Consider the following 16687-nt stretch of genomic DNA (forward strand, 5'->3'; position numbering starts at 1 on the left):
TGTATATAAAACTTATAGCATAAAATGTTGCCGCAAGTGAAATATTAAATAAGTTCCTATTTTTGTTTGGGTGTTAATGAAACCAATCTAAAGACTTTGAGATGTTCGTCTGTTTTTTATAAAGGGTTTAATCAAGTTTTATTGATTTCAATAAAATGGAGGATTAACGTGAAATCAATTTTACTGAGATTACGAGAGAAGGCAACAATAATAGACAAATTATGAAAAGCAAAGGAGAGAATTAGGAATTGCAAAAGATCCTCTGGACAGCTGGGTGATTTGATTGGTTCCCCCACCGTGTTACTCACCTGTCCTCCAAATTTTGCAATAATTTGCGCTCATTTCATTTCATTTCATACCTTTTTTCTATTTTAAAATTAAAAAAAAGAAAAAAGAAGAAGAAATAAACTGGGATTTACACAGTAATACCCCACGGCCGCGCACACCACCTGCCCAGTGCACATCACATCCTCCTCGCGTAAAAAAAACAAAAGATAGGCGAAATCAATTTGGTTTAATCTTAATATTGGATAATTATCTGACAGAAAAGACTAGGGGTGGGCGTTTCGGGAAACGGTTCGGGTTCGGGACGGAATAGATCGGTTCGGTTCTTTCGGTTTTACAAAAACAATCGGGTTTTTTATTGTATTCGGTTCGGTTCGGTTTCAGTATCGGTTCGGTTCGGTTCCGAGTTTTATTAGAAAAATGATATATTTCTTTTAAAAATATTCGGTTTTTCGGGATTTTTAAAGCGGTTCGGTTCGGTTCGGTTACGGAAAAATTCGATTCTTTAAAAATGGTACCGTTCGGAAAATAACAGCGGTTTCGGGTCAGGAAAAATACCGTTTTAACGGTTTGGTTCGGTTCGATTCCGAAGAACCGAACCGAAACGCCCAGCCCTAGAAAAGACTATTAATGACATTCATCTTCAAACCAAAACTTCCTAAGCTTCTACGATTTTTTTGAGCTAAAAATGTTATGTTTTAAGTGAAGCTCAGCTTCCCCGGGGGGGGGGTGTCGGTGGGCATATAGCAATTGAAAATTCTTGGTTGACTTTTTGGACTTTAGCTTTCTTTGTCCTGTTATGGCTTTTGCAATCCGCTGATTGAGATCGTAACACACGGAGAAGTACCGAAGTTTATTCTCTTTCTATGTTATTTAATAAGTTACCTCTCACTCCATATCCCGTGACGCTGTTGAAAAATATTAAAAACGAAAACAATCTTTTTTTGTTCGGTCGATGTATGATCATAATGCGGGTAATGTTGTTTTACTCAGCCACTCTCACGTATACTTCCACCCAGAATGTGAAATCATAACCTATAATACAGACAGACTGCATGTCAACGCTCTCATTGCAGAAAGGAAAATCAGAGACGCTACGAGTAACTGTTAAAAAGGAAAACTAAATTCGTATCGTAACCAATAGAAGCAAAAAATCCATTTTCCAGTAAACACAAATTCCAAAAGTCTTTTTTGAGAATAACCGTCGTATCAAATGTACTTAAAAGGAGAGCAATCACTGTACAGAAGACATGTGTAGAGAGTTAACTCGGGGTTGTGTAAGATTTGTGAGTTCAGAAGAAAAAAAAAACACACACACACTTGCCTCCAACTATTCTTTTTTTTTTTGCCCAGTTTTCTCGTCTGTTAACAAGGATTTAGTTAGGAGGAGAGCTCATCGTTACCTGAAAGTTCCGTACATATTCGATGTTCTGCACAAGGAAACAAGACACTAAGCTTAGTAAGGTAACATAGAAGAAGCTGAAGACAGATGATGACAGAGACGTTACCACTCAGTCATTGTAAGAACTAAGGGCGGCAACAACAGATCCAGTGGTCGGAAGAGTCGATGATACGTCCGGGTAATCTTTCCACGAAGTGTTGATTCTAAGAGACGGATAAAGCCAAGACTTGACCGAATTGATAAATGACTCTGGTTCGAGGTTAAGTATGGCTTCCCAGTCAACTTGTACCCCTTTCGGAATATTTCCAGTGAACTCCATGTTGGCTGCAAGCAGCAGTCCCAGTAATACTACAAACCCTACTGCCGCTGTTCCGCGTGTTAACGGCATAAAATTGTACCTGTAAGACCCTTGCATGATTTCATAACTCCTACCCAAAAAAAAATGATTTGCAAAATGAATCAGAAGTTATAAATCCATACCAGTAATATGTCAGCCTTAGGATAGAATCTCTCAGGTTTTCTAGCAGATTGAAGTCGGTTGAACCATAGTTCTCCCCACAGTAGGCTTTGCATAAAGCCTGGCATCAAATACGCATATGTAAGTTCCTTTTTTTAGGAAAAAAATCTATTTTCGACATGTATAGGCATTGGCTTACCTCCCATGCTGATGTCATCTCAGCATCAAAATCATCCCACCTTGCAGGTGTACACGGAGTTCGGATGGCGAAATCATACCCATGCTCTCCTCTGAAGATACCAGTAATCGACAAAAATATAGAAAAGTGTGATGAAAAGCGTTGCATATGAAGAAGATAAATAAATTTGTTACTTCAAATGATGCATTAGTAGAGTTTACATTTTTCTCAAGCAAGTGATTCTAGTCCCTTCCAGTTGCTTCCTGAAAGAAGCACAAACACAAGAAAACACAGTCAAGACCACAAAACTTCTATGGAATACAAACTCGGGGCTAAAGAAGCTCACCCCTCGCATGCTGTACTGTTGCACCAAGTAGACACCCAGAAATCCTCACCAACGATTTTGTGAAGCTCGATGCATGTTTCAGCCTGCATAATCTGCAAGTTTTCATGTTTCAGGAAGAGCATAGTATAGTGATAGAGAACAATAGCAAATGAAAATACTCGGAGCTAGAAACATCATGTAACAAGTTTTACTGACTTTCTCTATCTTCCCCTCTTTAGTTAGATCAATGACATCATCTCTCTTGCTGTGTACAATGCGTCTGTCCTTTATGATTGTCTTTGCAAGATTTAGGGTCCTGAAGTCTCAAAATGGCATCCATCAGTTCACAGAACAAAGAAAAAGGCGCCATACAATAAAAATAAAAATAAAAACCTCTTCCTTTTTGGCATGTAATTTTTACCTTTCGTAATTTGGGAAATAGCGAGCTACTTTTGCTTGTCCACGTATCATCGGGGTATGAGAACCAAACCCAGAATTAAACTCTTCACTGGAAATGAAAAAAAAAACATCAGATTATAACCCCCAGAGTAAATAAACAGGGCTGTTGCTTAGCAATCGAATACATATAAATTTTTAGGAAAACCTATACCAAAATGGCTGCCACACCTGCAAGCGGTTCTAGTACTAGCAAAACAAAGACTTGCCAATCCAGAACCTGGTGTGGCTTTGTAAGAGGCTCAACTTGAAAAGCAAAAAGAGAAAGATGCTTGTGATATGCCTGTACCTTAATTTGTTAACCCACACAACTGGATCACAAGGCTCTGAAATTTGTCGCCACCTGACGGCCAAGGTATAAACTTCTTTCCATGACATCATAAAGCGACCAGATGATCGATCTTCTAGAGTGCCATATCCAGTTGCCGTTTCAGAGGAACTGCTAGTACTACATCCTGCACCACCTCTATTCTGGCTAAGCATATTAATTCTCTCTCTCCTCCGATTTCTTCTCCCATTTCTCGTGGTGCCTTTGTTAGAATGTTTCCATTCTGCTTGCATAGAGCGCCAAGCTTTTGCAACCTTCTGGGCGATCTCGATTGCAGCCAATCCTGCCATTCGATGCTGGTGTATCATGGAAGCATGCACGATGAAGATAACAAAATAAGTAACATTTTTTACCGAAAGAGGGGAGATTTCAGATCTAACAAGAACAACAGAGGCATATTCAAGTACAAATGTGAAGCGTATAAGGTGATCAGATGGAACAGGTCTTTTCTGGACAAGAAAAAAAGGTGTTGCAAGGAGGTGAAAAACATCTTTGGGTGCACCTTTTGCAGGCAAGATAAAAGGCGGATGTAGTTCCGGAAAAGAAGGTTAACATCAATTCAACAAGAGAGTACTGATTTCCCATGTGATTGGGTTTAGAATCACCTGACGTCTGTTGGGTAAAAATCCAGGGCAATCATACTGAATCTTCTTGCCAATTAAATCAGCAGCAGCAAGAAGAGTTGTCCTTGGCTTAGTTATTGAAAGATCTTGCTTTTTCAGTTTACCCTTCTTCAGAGATTCACGTAAGGGAGGTTGTCTGTAAACCTTTTCACACACATTCTTAGGGTGTAATCTTTTGCACCAATACTCCTGAAACGCCCAGAGAAAAATAAAAGAAGAATGTCACCACACAACTGAGAAAAGGAAAGAGGGGTGAAGGAACCCTTAGGTTCCCGTTTATATACCCGGCATCCATTGATTGAATATGCCATGTAAAATATCTCTAATAAACTAATCGATAGTTCCGTTACATGTACTCGTTCAAAATCAGGTATACTTCTTTGACACCCTATTGGTGCAAATAAGACTGACTATACAGGAAAACAACAGGCGTTGTAAAAGAAGCAACTTGCAGAACATAACATATTTGTTTTCGGCAAAGTTAAACAAAACTATACGAAAAGAAATGTTACCTTGAACATTGGATCTATGTCAGCATCAATATCAAAGCACAGAAACTCGCTATTAACTTTTGAAGCTGTGTATAAAGCAATCTCCTTCTGCAGTGGAAGAATGTTAACGTAGGAGCTCTTGTGAGGGAAAGTTATGGTATCGAAACTTATGATTCATCCAATTCTATTTGATAGAACATATAATGAAACCTGATAAAATGCCAAGCATTGAAGCACAAACTTCTCCATCGCATCCAGTTCCACATCCACCGTAGCATCATAGTCCTTCACCTGTGGGCATAGTCAAGCAAAGTAAAAAGAGAGGAAAACCTCAAAAGAAGAGCCATGTGATAAGTGTCCCACATCTTAAGAGTGGAGGTTTGACCCTCCGTATATATTAGCCCCAAATCCCTCTCTTTTTCCAATGTTGGACACTTATCAATACCGCCCCCTTTAGACAGGGACGTCGATGGCGGCTTCTCGGTCCATCCCCGACCGTTCCTCTCCTGATCGTTTCTCTTCCGACCATTCCACAACCACCGAGTCGACCGCATGTCCGCAGGAGAACAGCCCGTCAAAGGCCCACCCGAAAGAAGAGAGCTAGGCTCTGATACCAATTAATAAGGTTTAGGCCTTAACTCCACCACAAAAGCTAGCTTAAGAGTGGAGGTCTGAACCTCCTTATATATTGGCCCCAAATCCCTCTCTTTTTCCAATGTGGGACACTTATCAATCTTTTTCCAATGTGGGACACTTATCACCATGATGATTACAGAAGGAATATTTACCGCATCTCTAAATTCTCCAATTGCATGATAGCAGGAACCCCTTAAGTACAGGCACTCTATTGTGTTCTCAATGCTCAAGCTGATTGATAATTCTTTGATAGCCTTCCTGAAAAGTGACGGGAATTAACAGGGAAATAATGCTTGAGTAAAAGTGATTGCTTATCAGAACTGACTTGACACAAATACCACAATGATTATCAGCACCAAACTATCTGTTGTACCTCAAACATCCTTTTGCTCGAAATCAGATTTCTTACCACCATGAATTAACAGAGGAAAATTATCTTGCAGGACATTAAGCCTATGATTTAGATACTGGACAATAGACATTGCTGAACTCGCTCAAGGCTTAATCACAATGCATGTACATTGTCCTCTTCCCCTCTAAGAGGACTTCGGAGTCCTATGGAAATTCACATGCTAACCTTACATACCTGTGTTCACCTAGTCCGTGCAACACTAATCCACGCAAATGATAGGCCTTGCAGAACCTGTTAAAAAGAGGGAAATCCATATATACATGGTAAGGGTAGAAGTATGGGATCATGCCCTTGGATGTTACAGCCAGAAATACAGTGAAACACAAATGACTCTCCGACTACAAACACAATTATTACCTGTTGTCAATTTGTAGAGCATGCTCAAGGCATTCCAAAGCCTTGCTGTAGTTTGCTAACTCTTGATAAAACTGCCAGGAGAAGGCCGAGGAGAGCCGTGATATACGCAGTGAAGAAAAAAAAAGTTAGGCCCATGTTTGTCAATCAACTCATGCAAGAAAATAGAATAAACCAATGATAAATCTGTAAAGGGGAATGACTCTACACTCGCCAATCGCAGACAGAAGTTAGGTGCTTAGTAATACAAAACAACCAAGTAAACACGATCTTCCAGAAAAACTCAGCACTTGCCTCATAAACCAGAAGCATGTAATTCATATTTCAAACTTTTATTTGGAAATTTCATCAGCTTCAGTACATTACATCACCAGTTAGGTGTTTTTCTAACATTATGTGAAAACACTCAAATTAATATAATTAGTGTCCAGAAGACAGCCCTATCTTTACTATGCTTCAGTTTTACCATTCAAATTTCAGCAAAAAAGCCATGAACCATGGCTTGGCAGTCGCATAAGCTTTAATAGTTACCTGAGCAAGATGAACCCAAGCCTCAAGATAACTTTTATCAAGCTGGATCGACTCCAAATGCGCCTCTTCAGCTTTTTTATATTCGCCAAGAGAACACAATGCGAGTCCCTGTAAAGATCAACAAAGTTTGACTAAGAAAACTTGACCATGTCCATGGAATCATGGATACTTTTAAAAGCATTAGAGAAACAAATGTTAACCGTACCAAATATGTATATGCCGATTTGTTTTCTTTCTCGTGCTTCAAACATAAAGAAAGGTCTTGTACAGAGGCATTGAAGTCCTTACATTTGAAATTAACAATACCTGAATTGATGGCAATCATCAACAACATTACATGGTAAACTACAGCTAAGAGCAGGTGCAGAAAAGATCGAGGACCACGTGCTACAACTACCAGGAGGCAGACAATGAAATTGACGGGGAAGGGGAACCAAGAAATAAAAACAAAGGAAACAATTTATGTGAGAAGTTCATGAGACAAAAGACAACCTTCTTAACAATATTGTATTGTGGACAGGCACAAAAACTGCTCAAAGGCATAGATAAGAAGCAACTTGTGTTCTCAATATGATTTCAAAGCTAATCAATAGAAATTTCACGAAATACAAATTATGGAACATCAAAACTGGTAGGAAAGGCAAGAGGTACAATGAAATAAAATGGCCAGTTTAATTTAAAGAAGCTTACCCCTTTCATGCAACATATCAGCTGAATCTGGCTCGAATTCCAGTGCTTTAGATAGATCTTCAATAGCCTGTAATCAAAAGGTTAGCTAAAACCACTATTGTGCAAGAAATTTTCCAGATTTTTACACATTAATTGAAAGTAGAATATAATCAAGAAGCTTAATCCAAATATTAGACATCTATGAGACCACGGAAATCAATGGCCGGGAAAAGCGATGAGAGGCTCCAAGCCAAAAGAAATACAAATATAAGTTAAATGCAAAGACTAGTCCCAGAAAATATCTATCTTAGCTTCGATGAAACCAGCGATGTAGAGGAGAATTGGCACCATTCTCACCTCAGCAAATTCCCCTAAAGCAGCACGGGCCTGGCCTCTCCGTTTCCATGCCTCACCTGCTGCTGGGTTAGATTGAATAGCCTGACCAGCGTTATGATCAAGTGAGAAAAATTATAAACTAAGCCCCTTCCGTAACAACTGTTCTTTTGTTTGTCAATACCTTAGTAAAATCAGCAATAGCAGGTTCAAGCTCTCTTTGGAATGCATAGGCCGTCCCTCTACCTATAAGTGCTTCAGGGTAACAAGGATCCTCTCTCAGTATCTGCAAGAGAAACAAATCCGATAATTCTATGATCTTGTTTTTTGTTGAAAGCAACCTTCAAGAAGCAAGATCGGGGACAAAAGGCAAAAGGTAATAACAGGTAGAACAGGTCACCCAAGATCAGCACACGACAAATTACCTGATCAAAAACAGATATAGCAGATGCATAGTTTCCCTCATTCACCTGTTGACAGAACAGAGCACAGTAACAAAAATGTTATAAGACATACGTCTCATAGCATTTGCAATATGACATATTGCACCATTATACCATCTGATTTGTAAATTAAACCTGTGCAATGCCTCTGGATAGCCGAAAATCCACACTTATTGATTTCGTTTTTGAAATTCTTGCTATTGTGTACTTCTTGTTTCTCTTGGACCCATCGCCAGCTTCAGAATGCATATCAGCTTTACTGCTCAACTTGCTCAGAAATCCAGGTTTGAAGCTCGATTTTTTGCTAGCGGTTGAAGAACCAACTAATTTATCAGGATTTTCACTCAACTTTTTATGCACCCCAGAACCATTGCATGGTTGGAATGTATCCTGCAAACAACTGATTTTTCCACCAGATATTCCATTCTCTTTTCCTTTAAAAGTTGAGCCAGTACAAGAGTTAAAACTATCACCAGATCTTTCACTTGTTGTCGAAGCATCCCTTGAGACACTACTGATCTTTGATTGCTCACCCAATTCCTTGGAACACTCATAAGATTCTCCGTTGCTACATGCTCTTAATTTAAAAGCTTCCGTGCTTGACATTTTGTCGGCACTCTTGCACGTCCCATTTGGGATACCATGTTCATCCTGCTTGCAAAATGTTTCTTCGAACCCCACACTAGCACATGATCCTATAGGTAAGCCAAGGGACAATTGCTGAAATTCATCATCTTCAAGTTGGAAAGCACCACCAATCTCTTGTTTTGCAACATTAAGGAGTTCTTCTAGTTCTAACAATTGCCTCAAATCCGCTGACTGCCGAAGAGCACTTTCATAGCCTTCCCCCAAAACAAGAACCGCATCCTCTTTCCTTCCCAAAGCGGAGAGGGCATGTCCTAGATGGGGGAGAACCGGTAAACTTAAAATCATAGACAGTATTACACACAAAAACAGAAAATTTTCATCGCCGCACCATAATTCATATTGTCGGGATAGCAAATTTACACCTCACCTCAGCACTACGGCCCTAGCTGACTACCAGTCTACTCATACATTTCCTATGAGATCTACATCTTTGCAGAATAATTCCGCACTCATGAAAGCCCTAACAAGGTCCTTCACCTGAACTGAATGCTATCGAAGTTCCAACTCACTACTTTATCATCACAAGTACCAGAAATTGGTACTGATTAAATCCAAATACTAATTGTCGTTCTAACACCGTAATAGTACTCGAACCACCAGAGTAACTACAATTGATCTTCAAGCAGTATTGACAAACAATGAGTGAACGAACCTTTGAGGATATAAGCTTGAAGGAGCGAAGGTTCAAGCTGAAGAGCCTTGTCACAGTCCTTAATCACATGCTTGTGAAGCTCCAATTGACTATAACAAAAGGCTCTATTGCTGGGGAAAGAAAACAAAAAATTACACAAAATGAGAATCACACAGACAGAGCCGGATTCGATGAACTCGATCGGAGGAATTAACATCGGATAGATGACCGCGAGGACCAACCATAAGTCTTGAATCGAGCAGTGTTTGGCGATGAGCGAGTCGAGGACTCGGATCGCTTTGGACCAGTTCCGAGAGCTACAGTGCTTCGCGAGCTCGGCTCGCTCCGACATCATATTCTCCATAACGAGCTCCTCCAATGGCGAATCTCAGGCGGCCTTTCTCTCTCTATCTCTCCCCTTCGTCTTCGTCGTCTCCTACCTCTTCAACAGTTATCTAAGAGGAGAGAGGATCGAGGTGAAGGAGTAAAGAGGGCATTTACGGGGAGGAAGACGGGAAAGAGGAGACTTTGACGAAGGGCGAAACGGGAAATAAAAGAATCGGAGACACGATGGTGGTGGTGGTCGTGGTGCTGGTGTCACACACGCTGCTTCCCCCAAATCAAACGTTGGGAAGTTGCCACACGTGTACAATTCACCATCACGTGACTGACACGCGAGTGGTATATCTGGGCCAAAGCCCAATTTCCATCTATGTTTATAATGGGTAAGGCCCAGTTTGGCCCACGAATAAACAAATTTTTTTATTTTAAAACAAATTGAAGTGGACGACCTACCTCCTTTGACGACAAACGCCCGTGAAACAAAAACAGATCGTTCACATTGCTCTTCAACACTTTGGCTTCACTAAAGTCTAATTCCAAACCCAATATAATATAACGAAATCTGTATATTGACCATAAAACAAGAAGGGAATATTAAATATTGTTTCTTCTTCGGTATCTTTACAAAAATGCATTGTTATAGTATCTTAGTTTACAAATATAAATGGATACATTTGCGGGAATAAGTCGTACATTAAAAGTCCGAATAGAAAATACAGATAAGAACTAAGGAAATGAAAGAAGAATAATCATATTATTCGATTATAAAAAGAACTACAGATCAAGGTCATCATAAAACGACAACGTAGCGTTAAACTCGGAGACACGTCGCGTCGAAATCAGGCCACGCCTTTTTCTTTTTCTCCGATCGTGCCTTTGTTTTTTCCCCTCTTTCACACAGCGATGTCGTGGCGGATGTGGCGGAGCAGGACGGGAACGACGGAGTCCGGCGAGCTGAGTTGCGGGAGATGACCGTCGGAGGGGATGACTTCGACGATGGATTCGCCGCCGAGATTGGCGTGGAGGTACTCGGAGACGACGACGGGAACGGCCAAGTCCTTGACGCTTTGGAGGATGTGACAAGGGACCGAGACATAGGGCAAGATCTGACGCATGTCGCTTTGGAAGATGGTCTGAGCCACCGACAAGGCTATGTCCGGTCTCATGTTGAAGAGCGTGGCAAACATATGAAAGGGCGTTCATCAAGAAATGGATTGATTTAGGTCTAACAGTTTGTCCAAAGACTCGGCAGACTCTGAATCACACAACCCTTATACCCAATTACACCGTGAAGGCCTTAATCGTTAACTGGTGTGAGACCAACAATGTCAGATTGCCAGATCCCACTAAATCAACGAGCTTAAACCGTCCGGCTGAATTCTTGGACCGCCACCGAGTCCAGGTCCCCACCCACTGCCAACGGTGCGAACCCCATGCACCATGCCTTGTAGTTGTTTCTCATCGCTTCGAACAGTTGGTTCAGGTCGTCTTGCTCGAACCCTCCTTGGTAATCCACATCGTTTACGTATCTGATCCACCATACCCAACAACTTTCATTTTCTTTCGTAGAACAGAGGGGTATGAGTTTTATATATCCATATATAAAATATACCTGAGAAAACCAGGTTTTTAAATTGATTTTTTAAACGGATAGATCAGACATTTTTTAACTCGTGTCAAACTATACATATATATATATATATATCAATAAAATAAACATAAATAGATGCGTATACACAAAATGAAATCTTGCGTGATTTACCTGGGAGAAGCGGAGATCATGACGATCTTGGAGAAAAGATCGGGTCTGTTCAGGGAAGCAAGAACACCGACCATGGCGGAGACAGAGTGTCCGACAAAGATGCAGGATTCGATCTGAAGATCCTCAAAAATGGCGATGAGGTCAAACGCGAAGCCTTCGAGGGTCGAGTATCTCTCGAAGTCGAAGTACTCTGGGTTCGTCGTTCCGGCACCGATGTTGTCGTACAACACGACACGGTAATCCTCCACGAGATGCGGAACTAGATGCTTCCACACCGACTGGTCCGTACCAAACCCATGACCCAGTACGATCGTCTGCCCACCTGAGCCTAGCACCTTCACGTTGTGAGCTTCTTCCACGATTCCCATGGCGGCTTAAGTCCTCTCTTTTTTTTTCTCTGTTTTTCCCCCCAAAAGGCTTAATGGGTTAGAGAGAGAGGATTCTTTCTTCCCCCTCCTCGTTTTATTTTGTTTTTTTTTTCCACAATCTATGATTTGTGTATCTGATAATATCAACTTTGGAATTATCTTTGATTTTATAGCTACGCAAGTGTACTAGTGAATTTGTGCGAAATGAATGAGCCACCCCTAAAGGCCACATATTCTCTATCGTTCGCAACTATCTCAGAAGATATTTTGCTCGTCCCTCGAAGATTTTTATTTTTAATTTCTATTAGTTATTACGATTTTTTTTTAACGCATTTGCCCACATCTGTAAAGGAGTGCATGTTTTCTTGAATATTTAATTGAGGAAATAAAAAAATGGTTTAAAAAAAGCGTAAAGCAAAGAGTCTCGGTGATTAATATGCGACCACGTTCACATGTCCACGTCCGCATGTTGCTTCTCTGGCGACGGATGAACCTCCAAAAGGGCTTGGCCCATTGTTATTTATGGGCGATTTAATAGGTTTCCGTAACAAACCGATGAATTTATAGATAGATAGATATAAGCACGACTCCTTCTTATATAACCGGATTAATGTTTGTTTAATAAAAGGGTTCACACGAACATCGGGCGAACCATGCACGTGAACATTATATAATTAGGTTGTAAGAAATAAATTATTATGTGGCCCATGTAATTTGGGCTTTCGGATTTTAATATTAATATGGTTCTTTGATGGATAAGAACTCATTAAAGAATTAAGGCCCATGGTATTATTGGAAGTCCCCTCTCTCCTTACCATAATACAACTAGGGTTTTCGCACCCTATAAAAGGAATATTATGGTTCATTATTTCTGTCCATCAAGAAAAACTTATAGTACGGGAGAAAGGAGGGAAAACCTAGAAGACTTTTGGTTCTTAAAGTTATTCCACTGCAATTCATGGATCCAGGTATGGTTTTCTGATCTATGTTTCGTTGATTGTTTTGTGTGAATTATATAAAGCCAGATCCAGTTTATCGTTTGGGTTTTCATAAAAGCAAATCTCTGAAAACCTGAAATTATCTTACATGGTATCAGAGCCTGGTTTCTGGCTTAATATAATTCACCGGTTAAAGTTTTCCATCGGATTAAAGTTTTCTCTAATTATATATTTAGAGATTCATATATCGATGAGAAAGTTTGATTTCTTTTTCTAATGTTCATCTTTGAAATAATAAGATATTACATAGATTTGAAATCTGTGATATGATTTCTCTTTTTGAAATCTGTATGTATAATGAATGTATAATGAATTTATACATGGTCATATGAATTTCTCTTTTAAGTCAATATGTATAATAAATTTATATATTGTCATATTTTAATATTTTATGCATATATATATGATATAATGATGTATATTTTGACGTGCATATTAAAGGTACATATGCATATATGTGTATGTTACGGATCTTACAGTGTTTTGATGTATTCATATACAGTTATTAAACTTATAGAATTTTATTTATTTGAGATATATTTATAATTCGATATAATAGTGATATATATATATATATTAAATTTTATTTATGTTTATTTATGCATATAATAATGGTAGTCAATATATGCATATATATATAGGTCGAATTGTATATAAAAGTTATATCTTCTTTTCTTTTCTTTTTATTCGATTCGATATCTACATTATTGAATCTTGTTAGTCACCAAAGTGGTCTAGATTAATTAAGATTAGATATTCAAATCGAATATTTTCAGTTGTTCAAAATGAAAGGATGCTAAAAGATGATATAAAGGTATAGTTGAACAATTGAGATTATTAATTGTATCGCTATGAGGTCGACCAAAGTTGGACCATTGCATATAGATAATAATATTAAAAGGGATTGATATTTTATCTTGATCAATAAGTATGTATATCCAAAGATTGCATATTTATTTGATTTTTGATATTATGATGTCCATAAAAGTATTTTGTATCAATGTTGGTATGCGTATTTAAATTCCTGCCCAAAGGTGAATTTAAATACGTCTTATAACTTTTGATACATTAAATTATTGTGATTGTAGCATCAATGATTGTGTTTGTATTTAAGTATTGCCCAAAGGTTGCTTAAATACGTCTTAAGTTTCTCGTTTTATTTCGTTAACTCAAAGCATTAATAAGTGAGCATGTATAAATGTTTTGCAGCGTCTTTTAACCCTATGGCAACTGGCAATGCTGTGGTCAAGTTCAACGGGCTTAACTATGCAGATTGGTCTGAATAGATCCAGTTTTATCTGGGTGTTTATGATTTGGATCTTGCATTATTGGTTAGTGAAAAGCCTGTCATAACAGATACCAGCTCAGAAAATGAAAGGACTTATTTTGAGTCCTGGGAGCGATCTAATAGGTTATGTTTGAACCTTATGAGGATGACCATGGCGGAAAGTGTTAAGGCATCAATGCCTAAGACTGAAAGTGCAAGGGAATTTATGGATAAGATTAAAGAGTATTCACAATCGGATTTAGCTGATAAGTCAATTGTAGGCAATCTCATGAGTGAGCTGACTACGAAAAAGTTTGACTGGTCTCAACCTATCCATGATCATGTGACTCACATGTCTAACATGGCAGCAAAGTTGAAGACTATGGGGATGGATGTTAGTGAAACATTTTTTGTTCAATTCATCATTAACTCTCTGCCTGTTGAGTTTGGTCAGTTCCAGGTGAATTACAACACCATTAAAGAAAAATGGAACTTTCAAGAATTGAAGGCCATGCTGATACAGGAGGAAGGGAGATTAAAGAAGATAAAAGGACACTCAGTCCACCTCGCAGTCCATGATAGTGCCGGCAACAGTAAGAAAAAGCCAGGGAAAAATGATAAAAGGAAGGATAAAGCTCCAATGAAAGCTAATGTGAGCCAAATCCAGAAAGAAGTCAAGTGTTTCTTCTGCAAGAAGAGTGGACACATTAAGAAAGACTGCAAGAAAAGAAAGGAATGGTTCGAGAGTAAAGGTAAACATAATATTTTTGTTTGCTTTGAATCGAACATTATTGAAGTACCTAATAGTACCTGGTGGTTAGATTCTGGTGCAACAACTCATGTTTCTCATATTAAACAGGGATTTCGTATGATCCAACCCATAAAAGGACCTGAAAGACACGTGGTTATGGGAAACAGGATGAAAGCACGAATAGAAGGCATTGGGACTTATAGATTGATCTTGGATACTGGTTGTCATATAGATCTTGAAGGGTGTCTCTATGTTCCTGAATGTGCTAGAAATCTTGTTTCCGTAGGAAAGTTGGATTTAATGGGTTTTTCTGTCAAGTTTGCTTCTGGTATTTTTCAATTATATAGACATGAGTACCTTTATGGTTCTGGTATTTTAATGGATGATCTTTATCGTTTCAATCTTGACAGAAAGTTTTCTGAATCCCTGTTTAATGTTGAGAATAGTGTGGTAATTAAACGTAGTGCACCCGATAATGAAAGTTCTGCTTTATTGTGGCATCAAAGATTAGGTCACATATCCAAAGAAAGGTTAATGAGGTTGATGAAAAGTGACATTCTACCTCATTTGGATTTCAGTGACTTAGGAGTGTGTATTGACTGTATAAAAGGAAAACAGACTAAACATACATCAAAGAAATCAGCCACAAGAAGCACTCAGCTTATTGAGTTGATTCACACTGATATCTGTGGACCTTTTGATATCCCTTCATGGGGTGGAGAAAGGTACTTTATCACCTTCATTGATGATTATTCACGTTATGGTTATGTTTATCTACTGCATGATAAATCTCAATCTGTGAACGTCCTTGAAGTGTTCATTAATGAAGTTGAGAGGCAGTTAGATAAAAAGGTTAAAGTTGTGAGATGTGATAGAGGTGGTGAGTATTATGGTAAATACGATGAAAGTGGACAATGTCTAGGTCCATTTGCAAAATTTCTCGAAAGTAGGGGCATTTGTGCACAGTATACAATGCCCGGTACACCTCAACAGAATGGTGTAGCTGAAAGGCGGAATCGTACATTAATGAACATGGTTAGGAGCATGATATGTAATAGCTCTTTACCTCTTTCACTGTGGATGCATGCATTAAAGACGACAACATATTTGCTAAATCGGATTCCTTATTATTAGGAATTTTAGGTCTTTATTGGATAACATGTAGTTTTGAATTTCAGGATTTGTTAGTAAAGCAGTCCCTAAAACACCTTATGAATTGTGGATGGGGAGGAAACCGAGTTTGAGACACTTACATGTTTGGGGTTGTCAACAGAAGTAAGAGTATATAATCCACATGAAAAGAAACTTGATCCTAGGACAGTCAGTGGATTCTTCATTGGCTATCCAGAAAAGTCTAAAGGATTTATATTTTATTGTCCTAACCATAGTACGAGAATTGTAGAGGCTGGCAATGCAAGGTTCATAGAAAATGGTCAAATCAGTGGGAATGTTAAACCACGCAAGGTGGACATTGAGGAGATTCAGGATAATGTTTTAACACCTGATATCCCTTCTACAGTTATTGTTCCTCAAGTCACATCAATGTCACGTGATATTTTGGTACAACAGAGGAATGTCCAAAACCCACATAATGAAGATATACCCGATGAACCAGTCACATCACAAGAAGAGTTTAATGAACCACAAGTTATACTGAGACGGTCTGAAAGGGAGAAAAGATCCGCTATCTCAGATGACTACATGGTTTATACTCTTGAACATGAATGTGACTTAAGCATTGATGATGATCCATTCTCATTTAAGCAAGCCATGAATAATAGTAATTCTAAAAAGTGGTTTGATGCCATGAAAGATGAATTAAAGTCAATGGATGACAATAAAGTTTGGGACTTAGTTGATTTACCGAATGAGTCAAAGAGAGTTGGTTGTAGATGGTTCTTTAAGACTAAGCGTGACTCAAGTGGTAATATCGAAAGGTATAAGGCCCGACTTGTTGCTAAAGGTTACACCCAGAAAGATGGCATCGACTATAAAGA

At 38.8% G+C, this 16687-nt stretch overlaps 2 protein-coding genes across 3 annotated transcripts; both read right to left on the reverse strand.

Moving 5' to 3' along the window:
* Positions 1–1410: 1410 nt before the first annotated feature.
* On the reverse strand, positions 1411–9779 carry LOC104807611 (suppressor of RPS4-RLD 1). The gene is made up of 24 exons (XM_010532972.1): positions 9445–9779; positions 9224–9333; positions 8059–8822; positions 7906–7950; positions 7665–7766; positions 7505–7585; positions 7169–7235; positions 6684–6784; positions 6479–6586; positions 5951–6021; positions 5768–5824; positions 5334–5439; positions 4756–4836; positions 4567–4653; positions 4037–4243; positions 3393–3727; positions 3069–3155; positions 2864–2963; positions 2669–2760; positions 2544–2585; positions 2344–2434; positions 2168–2265; positions 1794–2085; positions 1411–1715 (listed from the first exon to the last, which is right to left on the reverse strand). Exons 1-23 carry the CDS (start codon positions 9564–9566, stop codon positions 1797–1799), a joined length of 3243 nt encoding a protein of 1080 aa, XP_010531274.1. The 5' UTR covers positions 9567–9779; the 3' UTR covers positions 1411–1715; positions 1794–1796.
* A 385-nt stretch (positions 9780–10164) lies between these two features.
* LOC104807610 (probable esterase KAI2) lies at positions 10165–11822 on the reverse strand. 2 transcript variants are annotated; one of them, XM_010532971.2, is made up of 3 exons: positions 11307–11822; positions 10911–11073; positions 10165–10719 (listed from the first exon to the last, which is right to left on the reverse strand). In XM_010532971.2, exons 1-3 carry the CDS (start codon positions 11672–11674, stop codon positions 10438–10440), a joined length of 813 nt encoding a protein of 270 aa, XP_010531273.1. In that variant the 5' UTR covers positions 11675–11822; the 3' UTR covers positions 10165–10437. The 2 variants fall into 2 exon arrangements, with proteins under 2 accessions (XP_010531273.1, XP_010531272.1); XM_010532970.2 differs by having other exon boundaries at positions 10165–10722; positions 10914–11073; positions 11307–11821.
* Positions 11823–16687: the final 4865 nt, after the last annotated feature.

The sequence above is a fragment of the Tarenaya hassleriana genome, unplaced genomic scaffold, assembly GCF_000463585.1.
Source record: "Tarenaya hassleriana unplaced genomic scaffold, ASM46358v1 Cleome13, whole genome shotgun sequence".
NCBI classification, from domain to species: Eukaryota; Viridiplantae; Streptophyta; class Magnoliopsida; order Brassicales; family Cleomaceae; genus Tarenaya; species Tarenaya hassleriana.

What these genes read in the sequence shown, in the direction of transcription:
- LOC104807610 (XM_010532971.2), bottom strand. Translation starts at nt 11,674, where the DNA reads ATGGGAATCGTGGAAGAAGCTCACAACGTGAAGGTGCTAGGCTCAGGT. An exon ending in ATGATCTCCGCTTCTCCCAG is followed by an intron (nt 11,074 to 11,306) that starts GTAAATCACGCA and finishes ATGGTGGATCAG; the next exon opens with ATACGTAAACGATGTGGATT. An exon ending in TCCAAGAATTCAGCCGGACG is followed by an intron (nt 10,720 to 10,910) that starts GTTTAAGCTCGT and finishes ATGTTTGCCACG; the next exon opens with CTCTTCAACATGAGACCGGA.
- LOC104807611 (XM_010532972.1), bottom strand. Translation starts at nt 9,566, where the DNA reads ATGGAGAATATGATGTCGGAGCGAGCCGAGCTCGCGAAGCACTGTAGC. An exon ending in TGATATGTTGCATGAAAGGG is followed by an intron (nt 6,785 to 7,168) that starts GTAAGCTTCTTT and finishes CCATCAATTCAG; the next exon opens with GTATTGTTAATTTCAAATGT. An exon ending in GTGTGGGTTAACAAATTAAG is followed by an intron (nt 3,156 to 3,392) that starts GTACAGGCATAT and finishes TTTCATTTCCAG; the next exon opens with TGAAGAGTTTAATTCTGGGT.